The sequence below is a fragment of the Aquarana catesbeiana genome, linkage group LG06 (genome assembly GCF_042186555.1).
Source record: "Aquarana catesbeiana isolate 2022-GZ linkage group LG06, ASM4218655v1, whole genome shotgun sequence".
In the NCBI taxonomy this organism is placed as follows: Eukaryota; Metazoa; Chordata; class Amphibia; order Anura; family Ranidae; genus Aquarana; species Aquarana catesbeiana.
Genome location: NC_133329.1, coordinates 334281019 through 334299197, shown reverse-complemented (window position 1 = coordinate 334299197; position 18179 = coordinate 334281019). Strand labels below are relative to the sequence as shown.

Sequence of the window (18179 nt, the reverse complement as noted above, 5' to 3'; positions counted from 1 at the left end):
GCTTTGGGGTAGCCCCCCAAAACACCTTGTCCCCATGTTGATCAGGACAAGGGCCTCATCCCCACAACCCTGGCCGGTGGTTGTGGGGGTCTGCGGGTGGGGGGCTTATCGGGAATCTGGAAGCCCCCTTTAACAAGGGGACCCCCAGATCCTGCCCCCCCCCTGTGTGAAATGGTAAGGGTTTTGTACCCCTACCATTTCACTAAAAAACTGTCAAAAATGTTAAAAATGACAAGAGACAGTTTTTGACAATTCCTTTATTTAAATGCTTCTTGATTCTTTCTTCTATCTTCCTTCATCTTCTTCTTCTTCTTCTTCTGGTTCTTCTGGCTCTTCTGGTTCTTCCTCCGGTGTTCTCGTCCAGCATCTCCTCCGCGGCGTCTTCTATCTTCTTCTCCTCGGGCCGCTCCGCACCCATGGCATGGGGGGAGGCTCCCGCTCTTCTCTTCATCTCTTCTTCATCTTCTTCTCTTCTTCTCTTCTTCATCTTCTTCTCCGGGCCGCTCCGCATCCATGCTGGCATGGTGGGAGGCTCCCGATGTGTGACGCGTCTCCTCTTCTGACGGTTCTTAAATAACGGGGGCGGGGCCACCCGATGACCCCGCCTCCCTCTGATGCACGGGACATGAAGGGACTTCCCTGTGGCATTCCCCGTGACGTCACAGGAAAGTCCTGTCAAGTCACCGTGCATCAGAGGGGGGCGGGGTCACCGGGTTGCCCCGCCCCCCATTATTAAAGAACCGTCAGAAGAGGAAACGCGTCACACAGCGGGAGCCTCCCACCATGCCATGGGTGCGGAGCGGCCCGAGGAGAAGAAGATAGAAGACGCCGCGGAGGAGACGCTGGACGAGAACACCGGAGGAAGAACCAGAAGAGCCAGAAGAACCCGAAGAAGAAGAAGATGAAGGAAGATAGAAGAAAGAAGAAGCATTTAAATAAAGGAATTGTCAAAAACTGTCTCTTGTCATTTTTAACATTTTTGACAGTTTTTTTGTGAAATAGTAGGGGTACTTTTGTACCCCCTTACCATTTCACACGGGGGGGGCAGGATCTGGGGGTCCCGTTGTTAAAGGGGGCTTCCAGATTCCGATAAGCCCCCCGCCCGCAGACCCCCACAACCACCGGCCAGGGTTGTGGGGATGAGGCCCTTGTCCTCATCAACATGGGGACAAGGTGTTTTGGGGGGCTACCCCAAAGCACGCTCCCAATGTTGAGGGCATGTGGCCTGGTACGGTTCAGGAGGGGGGGGGCGCTCTCTCATCCCCCCCTCTTTTCCTGCGGCCTGCCAGGTTGCGTGCTCGGATAAGGGTCTGGTATGGATTTTTGGGGGGAACCCACGCCGTTTTTTTTTTTTTATTTTGGCGCAGGGTTCCCCTTAATATCCATACCAACAGGTCTGGTATGGAATTTAGGGGGACCCCCACGTCATTTTTTTTTAAATTTTCGTTCGGGGTTCCCCTGTGGGGAATTCCCATGCCGTTTTTATCAATGAACTTTTATGTGTATTGTCGGACCGGCAATGCAATAGCCGCGAGTAGTTTTAAATGACTTTTTTCTTTGAAATGTCATTTTGCTGTCAGACTGTTCTAAACATGGGAAACATGCGCCCCTTTACAGGCATACTATAGACACCCCCCAGCTATGAAATTTAAAGGGATATTACACTTTTATTGTTTGACTTTAAGCATTATTAAAATCACTGCTCCTGAAAAAACGGCTGTTTTTAAAACTTTTTTTTGCATTGATCCATGTCCCCTGGGGCAGGACCCAGGTCCCCAAACACTTTTTATGACAATAACTTGCATATAAGCCTTTAAAATTAGCACTTTTGATTATTCATGTTCGTGTCCCATAGGCTTTAACGGTGTTCGCGTGTTCGAACAAACTTTTTTCCTGTTCGCATGTTCTGGTGCGAACCGAACAGGGGGGTGTTCGGCTCATCCTTACTGTGAATCCTCCTTTACGCACCCACCGCTATGTCAGTCGCTCCAAGGAGGGAGCCTGCTGGGAATGCGGGACTCCAGTCCCAGAGGGCAAGTCTCTGTGTGAGCTATGCTAAAGCCTATGAGGTTGGAAGAGGGGATGGCGACTTCCAGCAAATAGAATCTCTGGTGAGGCACATGGTGCAAGAATCCCTTAAAGAGTGGAATGCAAGCCACATGCAAAGTTCAACAGCCATTGCAGCATGTTCTCCCGCTAGGACGACCAGGAAGAACTGGAACTGTCCCAACCAAGCTATCCATCTATTAAGTCCTCAGACAGTGAGGCAGAGGGAGATGAGTCTCTTTACCCTTGTAACGCCTTGCGGTTAAGGTAATTATTATATTATTATACAGTATTTATATAGCGCCAACAGTTTACGTAACGCTTTACAACTTGAGGGTAGACAGTACAAATACAATACAATTTGATACAGTAGGAATCAGAGGGCCCTGCTCCTTAGAGCTTACAATCTAAGAGGGAAGGTCAAGAGATACAAGAGAGGTAATAACTATGGGTGATGTGCTGATTGAGAAGATAAATGTACAGTTGTTAGGTGGGGGCCAGATAGGCTTCTCTGAAGAGATGAGTTTTCAGGGATCGTCTGAAAGTGGATAAAGTAGGAGAAAATCGGACGGATTGGGGTAGAGCATTCCAGAGGATGGGGGAGGCTCTGGAGAAGTCCTGAAGGCGAGCATGGGATGAGGTGACAAGGGAGTTTGAGAGCAGGAGGTCTTGGGAGGAGCGATGATGGGTGTATTTACATGAATGAAACCTGTAATCTCCTGCAAAGCAAGAGGAAGTTCTGTAAGAACTTTGGGCTCTGTTTTCTTCTAGTGCGGTTTGTCATGCGACTGTGGACACATACGGTCACAAAACGAGCCCATTGATTTCAATGGCACCCATTCCAATCTATGCGACTTAAAGTTGCACCGACTCTGAAAGGTTCCTGCACTACTTGGTGTGCCTTTTTGATGCAGCTTTGATCCCGAGACTGTAAAGTTGGTTCAGGCTGCACTCAGAGTCATATCGAGGTTGCACTCCAAAGTCGCACTCTAATTCATGCAACTTTGGGGTTGCAATAGGAGGTAGCCTTAGAGAGTGTTCTATTTTCCCATTCCTAACAGAACTAGAGGACATCATTTTGGATGATTGGAGCAAGGTTGCGAGGTATACCTCCCTTCTCAGCAAACATGTCGCTTTTTCTTGGAAGATGCAGTGAATAGCCCGAAAGTCGGCTTGGGCATCCTGTGGCCATGTTGAAAAGAATGAAGATGTAGTTGGAGAATGTGGACAGAGTTTTCAAGAGCATTTTCAGAAACTCTGTATTTCAGGAGCCGGAGCTGGTGTTGGCTTTCATAGTAAGGCTCCAAATGACATAATTCGCATGGTGGCGTGGGTTATGCTCTGGTCAGTTACGGCAAATGAGTGCTATGGCTGGGGCTTGGGCTTGCTGATCCCGCCTCTAACAGGCGTAATATAGCTTTTCCTTTGAGGGAGCTTCATCTTTGGCAAACTGGATAGCACCGACCGCAACCCAGGCCACAGTTGGCAAGTTGGGGTTGTGTCTCAGGACCGGCGCCTAATAGGCTGGAAGATGACAGTCTAGAGAATAAGGTTCAGAGCGTGCAGGGTCGGACATTTTTACAGACCAGGTGGGGATCTTAAGAAGAGCTGGTGTGGAGACCAGATTTCCCCTCAGAAGTATGCTAGAAGCTTGATATCGGGTATCCAAGAAGCTATTGAGTTCTCAGACTATTGGGACATCAAAACAGTCTTTTGGGACATGCATTGGCCATCAGAAGTCCTCCTCATCTCGGATTCCTTTCAGTGGATTTTGGACCCTGCGCACCGGGGACAATTTTCAGTGAAGGAGAAGATGAAGGTGGAAACATTGTCCCCGATTCATAGGGGGTCCAGCCAGATGACTGGCTTGTTTCCAATAGACCTAAGATGCTTACATTCATGTGCCCATTGTAGAAGATTTCCGCTAGTTCCTTAAGTTCGCTGTAGGTCAAGACCATCTCCAGCTCCAGCCATTTGGGCTTTCAACATCACACTGTGTATTTTCAGGCTATTACTGGTTGTCTTTATCAAACCAAGGATCATACGCCTGCATAGTTACATGGATGTCCTTCTCCTACTGTCTCAAAACAAAGGTAAGCTGTTGGAGCCCAGAGCTCAGATCTTTTCAATGCTCCTCAAATTTGTTTGGCAGCTGAATCTGGAAAAGAGTCACCTGGAGCCCACTTAGTCTCCTGTGTGCCTCGAGGCTCAGTTCAGAATATTCAAGAGGACCATTGAATTGACTCTGGATCCCGATGTTTTGGAACAGAATACTCCTGGCCCTGCCTTCTTCCCACCTGCAAGCCTTTCAGTATCTACGAATCCAAGAGTCAAGTGGCAGCTGGAGAAGGCGGCCGTTTTGGAAAGGGTTTCTTCAGCAGTGGGAGCCAGGAAGCAGAATTAAGGTCATCTACATAACCTCAGTCATGAGAGTGAGTCCCTTGGTGGCTGCAATAGATAAACTGGCTCATCTGCCATTTCATTGCCCCATTTCCTGGTTCACAGTCACGTCCGATGCTAGCAATAGAGAATAGTGGGGCTTGCTGCCTTTCAGGGTTGGCTCAGTGCAGGCGGGGCTGTCAATTTTTCAGATTGTGTTGAACATTTTGAAACTACGGGCAGCCTTCTGCACCCTACAGGCCTTTTTTACCATATAATGAAGGGAGCGTCAGTGCTCTTAGGTTAGTCAACACTATGGCAGTCTCCTATGTTAAAAGACAAAGGGGACTTACAGCCTGTTCTCTGTTACGAGAAGCAGAGCTGATTATGTCTTGGGCGCAGAAGAATCAAGCCTACATCTCAGCACCTTATGTCCCCAGAGTCCAAAATATTCTAACAGACTTTCTTTCCACAGTCCAATTGGACAACAACGAATGGTCTCTACATGTGGAGGTTTTCAGGTACAGATGCCCTGATAGATCATTGGAAATGCAGTGGGACCTGTACATTCTTCCAGTCCTGGTGAACCTCGGGTTTCTTCGAAGACTCCGAACAGAGGTTGTGGAGGTAGTGGCAGAGATGCCTTATTATCCAGTTAGGCCATGGTTCCCCTTGCTAGCACAGTTCAGCTTCCGGAACCCAGTGCACCTTCTCCTCTGACCAGACCTTCTGTCTCTGGGTGCAGTTCTACATCCATGTCCAGCACAGTTGCATCTGACCACCTGGTTTTCGAGATTGGAGGTCCTCAGCTGCTCCTCCAGAGTCATCTCCACCCTCTTGAATACTAGAAGAATGAATGCAAACTAAACTAAGAATCTGGCCAAAGTTTGCTCAAATACATGCCTGCTTCCGACAGATCATGTAATGATCTAGAAGTTCTAAATAGTCTAGGCTTCCTCCAGTTGGATCTAGTTCTGGCCCTATCGGTCAGCTCCCTCAGAGTTCACATGTCAGCTTTATCAGCTTTCATAGGTGTACCCTGGTCTAGGCATTTTTTCCTGTCCAACAACTCTTCAAGGGAGCAGCTAGGCTGGGACCTTGGAGTAAGCGGAGGTTTTTCCAAATGAAGTCTACCTCTTGTTCTCAACTTCCCCTCGGGAATTGGAGCGGAGTGTTCTAGGGCTGTCTCCATTAAAGGCCTCTCTGTCAAGTTTGCCTTTACATAGCTATCACGTTGGCATTAAAAGCCTCGGCGCTTGATTCACTGGCCATGGAAAACTTTTCTTAACATTCTTTTCAGTTCGAGCGGTGCTATTACCTATGCTTGACTCTTTTTCCAAGGGTGCATGAGTCTTCATGCAAGCCAAGAAATTGTTCTGCCAACCTTAGAAATCTAACTTGCGTCCTTTAGACGTGGGAGAGGGCGCGCTCTGGCTTAGTTGGTTAAAGTGTCTAGTAAATAGGGGATCCTGAGTTGACTCCCAGCAGTGCCTTCCTTCAGTTCTAGGAATCCTTCAGATATTGTGAAGTTAATAATACAAAGCTACAACTTCCTTCAGGCTTCAGAGCACCTGTTCATTCTTTTGCCAGAAAGAACAGAGGAACGTACCTCATCTAGGATGATTGTGGCACAGATTGCCTAGGCCATCCAACATGCTCAGAGAGCCAAGGGCCTGGCTCCTTTGGAGGTAGTGTCTGCTCACTCGACCAGGAGTGGGTCTACAGCTCAGGCAGTTTGTCAGGAAAACTGAAAACTCCCTATCAAATTCTTACCGTAATTTTCCTTTCCTGATGGACTCCATGGCAGCAGGAATCCCCCCCCCTTAAGGAGGCTAGATATGGAACACAGCCTCTGGCTCAGAGCAAAGATTTATGGGAGGGGGGTCCTATAGGGGAGAAGTGGAGGCGAGTTTAACCCATAAGTATGCTGCCATGGAGTCCATCAGGAAAGGAAAATTACTGTAAAAATTTGATAGGGGAGTCTTGTCAATTGCTCTGAATGCTGCCGCCCCACCCTCGCGGATAGCCGTGTCCCTGGAGTCTCTAAGGATTAAGACCTTCTTCCACTACCGGCTTCTTTTCCAACTATCACAGCTCCATACCTATGTACTACATTGCCTTAAAATTTTGTTTAGGGGGTCACACCTTGGATCCTTGGGTGGAACATCTGGGGCCTCACAATACCCTTTTGGGAGTGAGTGTGGGGGATATTTCAAACCTTGGCAGATGAACAATCTGTGTTTATACACATTATGACCTCTGTGCTGATGGTTCTAATGCTTTGATCTTATGATATTCTATTTGAAAAGGGATTTAGGTTTTGTCCTGAAACGTGTCGGGCATAAAAGAAAACATCTGAAAATACAGCAATACTTCCATATCAGCAATTTTCCTTTTATGTCATGTCTTGTTTTAACACGGTGATGTATACACCAACTTTTTCTCTATGTATTTAAATAAAATGGTGTATTTTACAATATTACTTTGGTTTATCTATGTGTTGCCGTTAAAGTCCCACTGTACCTGCTTACAAATTTATATTACAAGGGATGTTGGCAACAATTTATATTTGCTTTTGGTGGTCCAATCTTTCCAATTTACCACCTGAAAAGGTTTTCAGCAACAAGATCAGTGCGTGCATAACTACCACAGTACAAATTACTTCCAGTGGTTTCTTGCAGAATGCCACAGGACTGTTTCAGAGAAATCTCAATGAAATCTCTGAAAGTCTGTGCTTGATGTGAACATTTGCATGTGTTGAGGAGATGAACTAAATACACTTTAAATCCCAAATCCTACCATATAAAACTTATACAATGCAATTGACAACTCTTCAGGTTTGACTGTTTACCGTATAGAGATGGAGCAGATTTCCTCCATGATTGGAAAGGATCCCATTCTGAGTGCGGTACCTTAGAATCGAGGTGCTCTTCCACAGAGACAGTGGAGTCTTGTTCGGCACATGCCATATACCCAAATTATCAGCAATAATGTCGTAATAGCCAGGATTCTGCATGCACAAAAAAATGTGTAAGTTATAACCATGCTCTTATCATATGATATTGTAAAACACTTGGTTGTTTTCTGCAGTAGGTTTTTGGTTTAACTTTGGTCGTAATGTGGCTCTTTTGAAAACTTTAAGCTTTTGTTCTTTCTCTGAGTACAAACTCTTTCACTTCCAAATCTGAAATGTGCATCTCACAGCTCACTGCTAGGTTGAGCAGTGAGGAACCAGTTAGTTTAATCCCATTGCACCAGTCTGTGGCTGCATCATAGAGTTGAGTTCAAGACTTGACAAAGGAGGTCATCCTTCTAAATGCATTGTCTTGCAACCCCAGCTGTGCCCTCGCCATCTGGGAGGATCTGAACTCTAGCTCCACAAGGCTGCCACTCTCTTCTCTCTGCTCTGCTGTTGTCTGAGTGCAGGCTTTCAGCAGTCGCTGGCCACTCCATGAAATCCACATTTAGGTGTAAACATGGACTTTACAGAGCTGTTAGCTGTTACACAGTGATTGGATTATACCACTTCCCTGGCAATCCACAAGTGATCAGACTACACAGATCTCCAGGAAATCCACCACTTCACAGAACTGTCAGCATTGATACAGCAATCAGAGTAAGGCTGGGTTCACATATATGTGAAGTGGATGCGGTTAGCCGCAGTGCAGTTTTGAAAAGGGTCCCGTGCGCATTTAGGTCTGGTTCAGGTGCATATTCAGGCAAAAATTTGCACCTGAACCAGTGAACAGAAATGCACCGGACTCCAGACTGCAAACTGCAGCCAGGCATTTATGAACCCAGCCTAAATGTCAATGTTACACATTCTCTAACTTCTCAGCTCAACAAAACACTTCAGTCTTTATGGTCTCTGTGTCTGTGTTATATACTTCATCACCAGGAAATTTGTCCCCATTGGATAAATTATCTTTACCTCTTGCTCTGGTGACAACTCTAAGGCTAGGTTCACACTTGAGCAATGCGGGAACCCTGCGAATCCAGTGTGGGTTCCCGCATCGCATCTGAATCGCAGAGTGGTTCACACTGAGATCTGTGAACCGCTGGGGTTGTCAATGTATAGTTAATGACACCCCCAGATCGATTCGCTGATCACAGTGCAAACTGTGCAAGGAATGGAGCAAGGAATCGGATTGCATGGGTATGAACACCCATGCGATCCGATTCCAAAGCGGACCAAGAAAAGGGTCCTGCACCATTTTGGTGAGAATGCAATGCGATTTCAGCCATACAGTTTGTATGGCTGAACTTACATCGCACAGACATTGCATGTGATCTGCACAGCAATGCTGTGCGAATCACATGCGACGTCTGTCATTGCACTAGTGTAAACGGGACTAAAATGTTGGATTTTCCCCTACTTTCTATCTCAGTAATAATGGTCGCCAAGACACACAGATTGTAAATTTCCCCAGCAAAGACACAGAAAGCAATAAAAAACATTACAAAGAGTATAACCCTTCCTTAGCTATACACATTAAAAAAATATAGAAATTATGACTTACCAGTAAATTCCATGAGTACAGTACAGGACACAGGACAGCACATCATAAACCATAGGTTATATACCACTACCTTCAGGTGATTGGACATTGGCTAAAGCTTTGCTCAGAACAACCCTAGTGGCCCTCCTATAACGCAATCAATAGGAAAAATCAGTGGACAGAGTGGAGGGACCTGTGTTCTGTATGGATATGGAATTTACAGGTGAGTCAAAATTCCTATTTTCTTAGTTGTACAGTACAGGAGAATATATATATATATATATATATATATATATATATATATATAGTGGGGACGGAAAGTATTCAGACCCCGTTAAATTTTCCACTCTTTGTTATATTTCAACCATTTGCTAAAATCATTTAAGTTCATTATTTCCCTCATTAATGTACACACAGCACCCCATATTGACAGAAAAACACAGAATTGTTGACATTTTTGCAGATTTAATAAAAAATAAAAACTGAAATATCACATGGTCCTAAGTATTCAGACCCTTTGCTCAGTAATTAGTAGAAGCACCCTTTTGATCTAATACAGCCATGAGTCTTTTTGGGAAAGATGCAACAAGTTTTTCACACCTGGATTTGGGAATCCTCTGCCATTCCTCCTTGCAGATCCTCTCCAGTTCTGCCAGGTTGGATGGTAAACGTTGGTGGACAGCCATTTTTTGGTCTCTCCAGAGATGCTCAATTGGGTTTAAGTCAGGGCTCTGGTTGGGCCATCCAAGAACAGTCACGGAGTTGTTGTGAAGCCACTCCTTCGTTATTTTAGCTGTGTGCTTAGGGTCATTGTCTTGTTGGAAGGTAAACCTTTGGCCCAGTCCGAGGTCCTGAGCACTCTGGAGAAGGTTTTCGCCCAGGATATCCCTGCACTTAGCCGCATTCATCTTTCCCTCGATTGCAACCATGTCCTGTCCCTGCAGCTGAAAAACACCCCCACAGCATGATTCTGCCACCACCATGCTTCACTGTTGGGACTGTATTGGACAAGTGATGAGCAGTGCCCGGTTTTCTCTACATATACCGTTTAGAATTAAGGCCAAAAAGTTCTATCTTGGTCTCATCAGACCAGAGAATCTTGTTTCTCACCATCTTGGAGTCCTTCAGGTGTTTTTTTAGCAAACTCCATGCGGGCTTTCATGTGTCTTGCACTGAGGAGAGGCTTCTGTCGGGCCACCCCGACTCGTGGAGGGCTGCAGTGATGGTTGACTTTCTACAACTTTCTCCCATCTCCCGACTGCATCTCTGGAGCTTAGCCACAGTGATCTTTGGGTTCTTCTTTACCTCTCTCACCAAGGCTCTTCTCCCTCGATAGCTCAGTTTGGCCAGACGGCCAGCTCTAGGAAGGGTTCTGGTTGTTCCAAACGTCTTCTATTTAAGGATTATGGAGGCCACTGTGCTCTTAGGAACCTTAAGTGCAGCAGAAATTTTTTTGTAACCTTGGCCAGATCTGTGCCTTGCCACAATTCTGTCTCTGAGCTCTTCATGCAGTTCCTTTTGACCTCATGATTCTCATTTGCTCTGACATGCACTGTGAGCTGTAAGGTCTTATATAGACAGGTGTGTGGCTTTCCTAATCAAGTCCAATCAGTATAATCAAACACAGCTGGACTCAAATGAAGGTGTAGAACCATCTCAAGGATGATCAGAAGAAATGGACAGCACCTGAGTTAAATATATGAGTGTCACAGCAAAGGGTCTGAATACTTAGGACCATGTGATGTTTCAGTTTTTAGTTCAGTTCAGTTCTTTTGTAATAAATCTGCAAAAATGTCAACAATTCTGTGTTTTTCTGTCAATATGGGGTGCTGTGTGTACATTAATGAGGAAAAAAAATGAACTAAAATGATTTTAGCAAATGGCTGCAATATAACAAAGAGTGAAAAAAAAAATTATATATAGCGCTGACAATATTTGCTTCTAGTCATATGTGTTGCTGTAAGGGTAATAAGTTGATATGGCGACATCTAGCGTCCAAAATATAAAAGTACAACACCTTTATTTTTATTTATTGTTCAGAGGTGACATGGAAGTATTCTGTTTGTTTACGTTTGGACATTAACTTGACCTACCCACAATGCTCAGTGATTCCCACAAACCTCAGAGAACAGAACTGCATTGTGGGGAGACTATAAAAAGGCTGGGAGCGGCCATCTTAGGTCTCTTGTTCCTGGGACGCGTGGCCTGTCAGCAAGGCTCTGTGGGTGTGTGTGTCCCACGGAGTCGCGGCCTACCCTGTGCGGAGCGGAACAGCAGCCAGCGATCCTGCCTTAGATCACAGTGTTCTGGGGCAGCAGAGTGATTGTTCCGGAGACCCGTGAAGGAGGTAACCGAGGACTCTTGGTCGTTAGTGAACGGAACAGTGAAACAGTGCAGCTTTAACTTCAGATAGACTGAAAACTGTGGAGCGGAGACATCCATCTGTCTGGATCCAGTGCAGTGAGAGGGCTAACGCCCAGAAGTCTGCATCACACTACACACGCTTATATTGATTGTCAAGTGTTGCTGGGACTGATAGTTCCACAGAACAAACAGCGGAGGGAAGAGTCATATTTGCGCAGACCTCAAATTAGATTTCATTACCTAAGAATTGATGTTGAATATTTGTTTCTCAAGAAGGATTATACAGCAAATCTATCTGGTTGTCATTACTACAGTATATTACTCCTCACCATTCTATTGGTCACAATCTCTGTGGATTACAATTATTGATTTTCTAGCTAGCAGAAGATAACTGAAGACTGAAGATAACAGGACTATTTCTATCAATACAAGGCCTTGTATTTTAGCCATAATAATAGAGTTACTGCACTGTCAAAGCAGGGGGAGCTCCCTAGTGATTTAGAACTGTGGGGTGTTGATATTCCAGTGTTTTTGATTGCTACAGTGTGCTGAAGGTGGGAAGGTGTCCAGAGTTAAGGCGTTGTCACTTTGAACACTGGTCCCACCTGAAGACGCACCAAGAGAGGGTTTATTCAAGAGAACCATATATATATATATATATATATATATATATATATATATGTGTGTATTTGTATCAAGATTACTGTAAATATTCACTGTACTGTCACGCTACGTTGGTGTGATAAGTATAGTCACTGTGATTACTTTTAATATCAGACCAGTAAAAGAAGTTATTTTTGGTTAACCACAAATTTTGCGTGCAGTGTTGTCTTTCTCCTGCAGGTGGAGCAACAAACACTCAGGTATAAGTAATTGTAATATATATATTGAACTAAAATTTGTGTCAGGATCATTACAATACTGCACTACAGCTGTGTCAAGGGGATTGAAACAAACTTAGAAGGGGTGTAAGAAATCAAAGAACAGGCCCGATCAAAAATCAGCAACTCCTTCGGGGGTAATTGCTATATATATATATATATATATATATATATATATATATATATATGGCTTTCAACACTCTTGAATGGCCCTTTTTATGGGAGGTACTCCATAGAATGGGCTTTCCAATGGTATTCATAACATAGTTGCAGGTCCTATATAGACATCCCACAGCTGCAGTGAAAATGGGGGGAGGGTTGTCGACTCCCTTCTCATTATTTTTTTTTTTTTTTCAAAATCTTTTTATTGGTTTTTAAAAAGAGAAAAAAAAACAGATAGAGAGAACAAACAGTTAAACATACATTGGTCTAATATGATGTCTATGTGATCCTTGCAGGAATCACGCTGTCACCTTATTCATGAAGAATATATTATAACATCAGTCATAGCGGTACAGTTTACTGGGTCATGGTGGTGCTATGTGCAGTTGTTCATGGTAAAATAGCATATTGTAGATTATTGTGTACACCTGGCACCCGCTTGGGAGCTACTTTGTGATTGGGGTCTACTGAGAGGCCCCTGAAGCGGTGGAGGGATCTGCCAGCCACTTAGACCAGACTTTGCTATATTTGTTGGGGCAGCCTCTGTTGTCATATGTGTCTTTATCCCTTCTCATTATTTAGGGGAACTCCACAGGGTTGCCCTCTGTCTCCAATCCTCTTCCCTATTGCAATGGAACCTGTGGTGGAGGCCCTCTGCACCTCCTCTAATATTAAGGGGCTGCGGATTGGTTGGTTGGAGGAGAGGGTAGCCTTGTATGCAGATGATCTTTTATTATTTTTGAATGATGCTGGACCCTCTCTCCAAGGGGCTTTACGGATTTTGGATTCGTTTTCGACAGTTACTGGGCTGAAGGTAAATTGGACAAAGTCCTTGTTAGCAATAGATATTGAGGCTTGTAGTATGGCTTCGAATGATATTCCATTGAAGTGGGTAGAGAATTTCAAGTATTTAGGAGTTGTAATCTTTCGCCAAGCTTCTGAATTTATCTCCTTGAATTTGACACCGATCCCAGGGGATATTGGGTTAAAGTTGAAAATGTGGAAATCTCTACCATTATCCTTATTGGGATGTATTAATCTCCTAAAAATGAAAATTAAACCAAAATGTATTTACCTTTTTAGACATTCTCCTCAGTGGCTCCCTGTCTCCTTTTTTACAAAACTAAATCAACTTTTCCCATTTTTTGGGATCAAAGAATCCTAGATATAAATTGACCACCTTGATGTGCCCTTGTGATCAAGGTAGTCTAGCTTTTCCAGATTTATATAAATATTTTTTAGCCTCTCAGTTGATTACGTCGCATGGTGGCTAAGTCCAGATTTATCTAACAACTCTACTCGGTTGGAAGCAGCGGTGGTGGGTTCCTTATAAGCTCTTAGGTTACTTGTGTTTAGGGGCCATAGGGCACCCTACCAGCTGACCGCATCAATGCTCAACACTATTTGAGTTTGGGAGGCGGGCCTTAGAAGTGAACATTATCTTAAAGTGGAGGTCCACCCTAAAAAGGTGGAGGTCTTCCTAATCTGCCTCTTCCTATTCCGCGGTGCTTCCGCCTCCTAAGGTGAGAGGCCCCGTTGCCTTCTGGGACATGTGTGTGTCCCAGGAAACAATGGGGCCATTCACAGAGTGCTGCGCCGCTCGCGCATGCGCAGTAGAAGATTTTCCTTAGTTAGGATGGAGGCGCCGCCGGCCGATCCAATGGACGGATTGGCCTCGGGGGGGCCGACATCGCGGGCTCGCTGGACAGGTAAGTGTCCTTATTAAAAGTCAGCAGCTACAGTGTTTGAAAAAAAACGTCCGGAACCCCGCTTTAAGGACGCAATTTCAGCAAATGCCCCATTATGGTTTAATCCTGCCCTACCTCGATTTTACAAATTACCAGAGCCTATTGCATATGAAATTAGTTTCTCAGATAGTTACTGAACAGAAATTGTCTACTTTTACTACACTTGCTTCACTTTTTAATCTGCCTAGTTCTCATTTATTTAGATATCTTCAGCCTTCCCATACCTTTCATGCCCAGTTTTCACAAGATACTTTAACAATTTTAGACTAGATTCAGTACTTAGGTCTGAATGTTTGAAGAGGTGCACCTCCAGATTATATTCTCATTTTATTTCAATTTCCCTCCTGTCGTTGGAGGGTCTTAGAGCTAGGTGGATGCGAGACATACTGGACTTGGACTCTGCGATCCCAGGTATTCTTGAGAGACCACATGATTCAATTTAAACTGGTACATAGAGCATATATTACGCCATATAGACTTCAAAATATAAATCCTGCGTGCTCATCTGAGTGTTGGCGGTGTGGTGCGGCACAGGGGGATTTCACACACATCTTCTGGACTTGCCCATACATAGTTATTTTTTTTGGTGAAAGTGGAAGATTTATTGAATTCACCTCTGCTCCCTTACAGCTTTCAATGTCTGTATGCTTGCTGGGTCTGGTGGAGGCTACTCTACCTACAGTGTCAGAGCGAGTGTTAACACAACATTATTTTATGTGAGAAAGGCTATTGCTTTACATTAGAAGAAATCCTTTTCTCCTACGCTTGTATATTGGAAACAATTGGTAAATAATAATCTTCCACTGTATAGAGATACCTACACGAATAGGGGTTCCCCTGGTAAGTTTGATAAAGTTTGGGCAAAGTGATTGGATAAACCATATACGGCATTGCATGCCCACAAGGGTTATTGATTGATTGATCCATGGGGTTAATATAGACATTTATAGTTATAGGATTTCTGAGGCCACTGTGGTTAGTAGGAACCCAAGGCTATTTTTTTTTATATTGATATGGATTGATATTTAATATGTTAAATGTGATAGTTTAGACCCTTGCTTAGTTAAAAATACTCCTTTGATATGTAATGAGACTGGATCTTGAATTTGCATTAATACTTTGCTTCACTGTGTATGATGTTTTGTCTTGTTTTGTTTGTTGTGTATTAAGGAAATAAAAAAAAAATATAAAAAAAAAAAGAGTATTGGAACTCAAGCTGTGTACAAGAAATATCCATACATTCTTAGTACTACACCTCTTCCACTAATTCAAGATTCTCTCTGGAATAGTCTGAGTTTCAAATGTGCTTATTTCATCATTGGAATCAATAAGTAAAATAAGAGTCCCAAGTCAACTCAAACATTGGGAGCCTGAGATGAAATTGCTTGTCAATCCATTCTTGACTTTCCTTAGCATGGACAGAGTTTTTTTTATCCTTGGGAACTGTTAGAGATTTTGAGTTTATTACTATTTTAAGTGATACAAGTTTCTGAAAAATATATGAATCACATGAATGTTATAATGTAATTGTAATGTTAGTTTCTGAAGGTTACAGGACAGAGGACAGAGAGAAGTGGTTTTGCTGTGTAGATACTTCTACTCTGAGTTATTATGTCAGGACAATGGGTGGAGTTATGCAACTTAACTATAGACTGAAGCCATATAAGCATATATGCAAGAATGTTATTCTAGTAAATGCTGACATAACATTATGAAACAGTATAAGAATCGAAGAGGGTTGAATGGCTAGTGAGGAAGAGAGGTAGGAAGAGAGGGAAGAAACCCTACACTATGGAGAATGTAACATCTGATATCTCTTCCTCCTTCTGAAGCCATCACCTTACCATATGTTACCAGCTGTCATTATTAAAGTCTTGTCTTTACTTATCTTTCTGAAGAATAAACAACTTTTCTTGAAGTACTTTACGAACTAAGGATTCTTCAATTTCTACTATGAAACAAATTCCTAACATTTTGGTGGAGATGCGGCCTTGGATAAAGACAGACACACTTCTCTTTTACACACCCATTAGGAGAGATGACACAGACATATTTACACAAAGACTTTGCTATTCATCCAGAAACGTCCTTGAGATAGAAGAATATTAGATATTATTATATTCTTCAATTTGGTGAGTCAGCCACAGTGTTCCATTTTTTTCCCCACTCCTTGACAAAGGGGGAGACTAACACAATTCCGTGATTGATCAAGTCTCAGGAAAAAATGATTAAAGAACCTAGAAAGAGGTGTTTGTGTTGCGTCAGATGTGGACAACAGTCCAGTAAAAGACGACTATTAATCTTGACTCCAGTATTTCGGTTCTGCTACCAAGGGTGAGTCTGTTTTTCTCACCTCTAGCCAAAGTTTGTACGAAAAAAAAAAAAAAAGACCCAGCCTACGAAGTTGATTGTCAAGGCCAATTGGACGGTATGCTTCAAGTTATTCTGGAAATCCAGGGCTTTGTTTGTGAAAATGTAACGTTACGTACGTGGAGCTTTCTGCCAAGGTTAGTTCCTAAGAAGGAGAGAAAGTCTCACATAAGAAAATATTGGGTTGTTGCCCAAGAAGAAAAATAAGTGTTGAAACAGGAACTAAGACTTCACGTTATTTAAAAAAAAAAAAGCCACCTTTGTTGGTACAACGGGCAGATGTACTCTTTGGGTGAACTAATATGAAAGTTGGACTTTGATGTTTGAAGTTGGACGGTCCAAGGACAAAGGCAAAAAAGAACAACAGGCAAACACTACAGCACACAATTCAAGGAACAAAGAAAAATCTACAAGAAAATTATTCTTCAAAGAAAAAAATATAGGATTTTTATAACAGCTTACCTGTAAAATCCTTTTCTTTTGAAGTACATCACAGGACACAGAGCCATAGTAATTACTATGTGGGTTACAGTCCACCTTCAGGTGCTGGACACTGGCACACCCTAAACAAGAAGTTGCCTCCCTATATATCCCCTCCCACTACTGGGAGTATCTCAGTTTTGTAGCAAAGCAATACACGTGTATACTAGAAAGAGGGGTGAGACCTCTGTGTCCCGTGATGTACTTCAAAAGAAAAGGATTTTTACAGGTAAGCGGTTATAAAAATCCTATTTTCTTTAATCATACATCATGGGACACAGAGCCATCGTAATTACTATGTGGGATGTCCCAGAGCAATGGCAACTGAGGGGAGGGAGACACAACCAAAGTAGGGCACCACGAGAAGAGAGGATTTATACTGCTACCTGCAGTACACTGCGCCCAAGGCGACATCCTCATGTCTTTTTACATCCACCAGATAGAATCTGGTAAATGTATGGATTGAAGACCAAGTTGCGGCCTTGCAGATTTGAGCCATGGAGGCTTGGTGATGCACTGCCCACAAAGCACTAACAGCCCTAGAGAAGTGTGTTTTGATTTGAGAGGGTGGAATCTACCTCTTTAAACCATAAGCTTGAACGATTACTTGTGGAATCTATTTAGAATAGTAGATTTCGATGCTGCCTGTCCTCTTTTAGGACCTTCAGGCAACACGAACAACATATCCATTTTCCGAATCTGAGCAATCACCTTTAAGTAGACTTTGACTGCTCCCACCACATCAAGAGAATGTAGTGATTTTTATTCCAAAGAACAGGGTTCTGGAAAAATGAAGGTAGAACAATATCCTGGTTTAGATAAAAACCTGATACTACCTTTGGTGAAAAGTTAGGATGAGGATGCAATACTACCTTATCCTTGTGAATAATAAAAATATGGCTCTTTACAAGAAAGAGCAGCAAATTCTGATACCCTTCTTGCAGCAGATATTGTTACCAGAAAAAAATAGTTCCCTTGTCAAAAAAGGACCAAGGAAATATGTCGTATCGGCCCAAAAAAAGGCTGTTTTGTAATGCCGACAAAACTAAATTCAAGTCCCAAGGGTTCAGGGGTTACCTAACCGGAGATTAAGCCATGTTACCCCCTGAATGAGTTACGAACCAAAGAATGCGAAGCAAGTGGTCATTGAAATAATACTGATAAGGACGAGATCTGTGCTTAGAAAGCACTCAAGGCCAGCTTTATTTCTCACCCCATCTGCAGAAATTCAAGGACTCTACCTTTGACCT

At 43.4% G+C, this 18179-nt stretch overlaps 1 protein-coding gene across 8 annotated transcripts in view; it reads right to left on the bottom strand.

Moving 5' to 3' along the window:
* Positions 1-18179, bottom strand: part of LOC141147786 (intelectin-1-like) — a 175154-nt gene that overhangs the window by 30854 nt on the left and 126121 nt on the right. For all 8 annotated transcript variants that reach the window (XM_073634965.1, XM_073634964.1, XM_073634962.1 and 5 more), the window contains exon 5: positions 7277-7435. In XM_073634965.1, coding sequence (XP_073491066.1) covers positions 7277-7435 — 159 coding nt within the window. The remainder of the gene's footprint in view (positions 1-7276; positions 7436-18179) is intronic.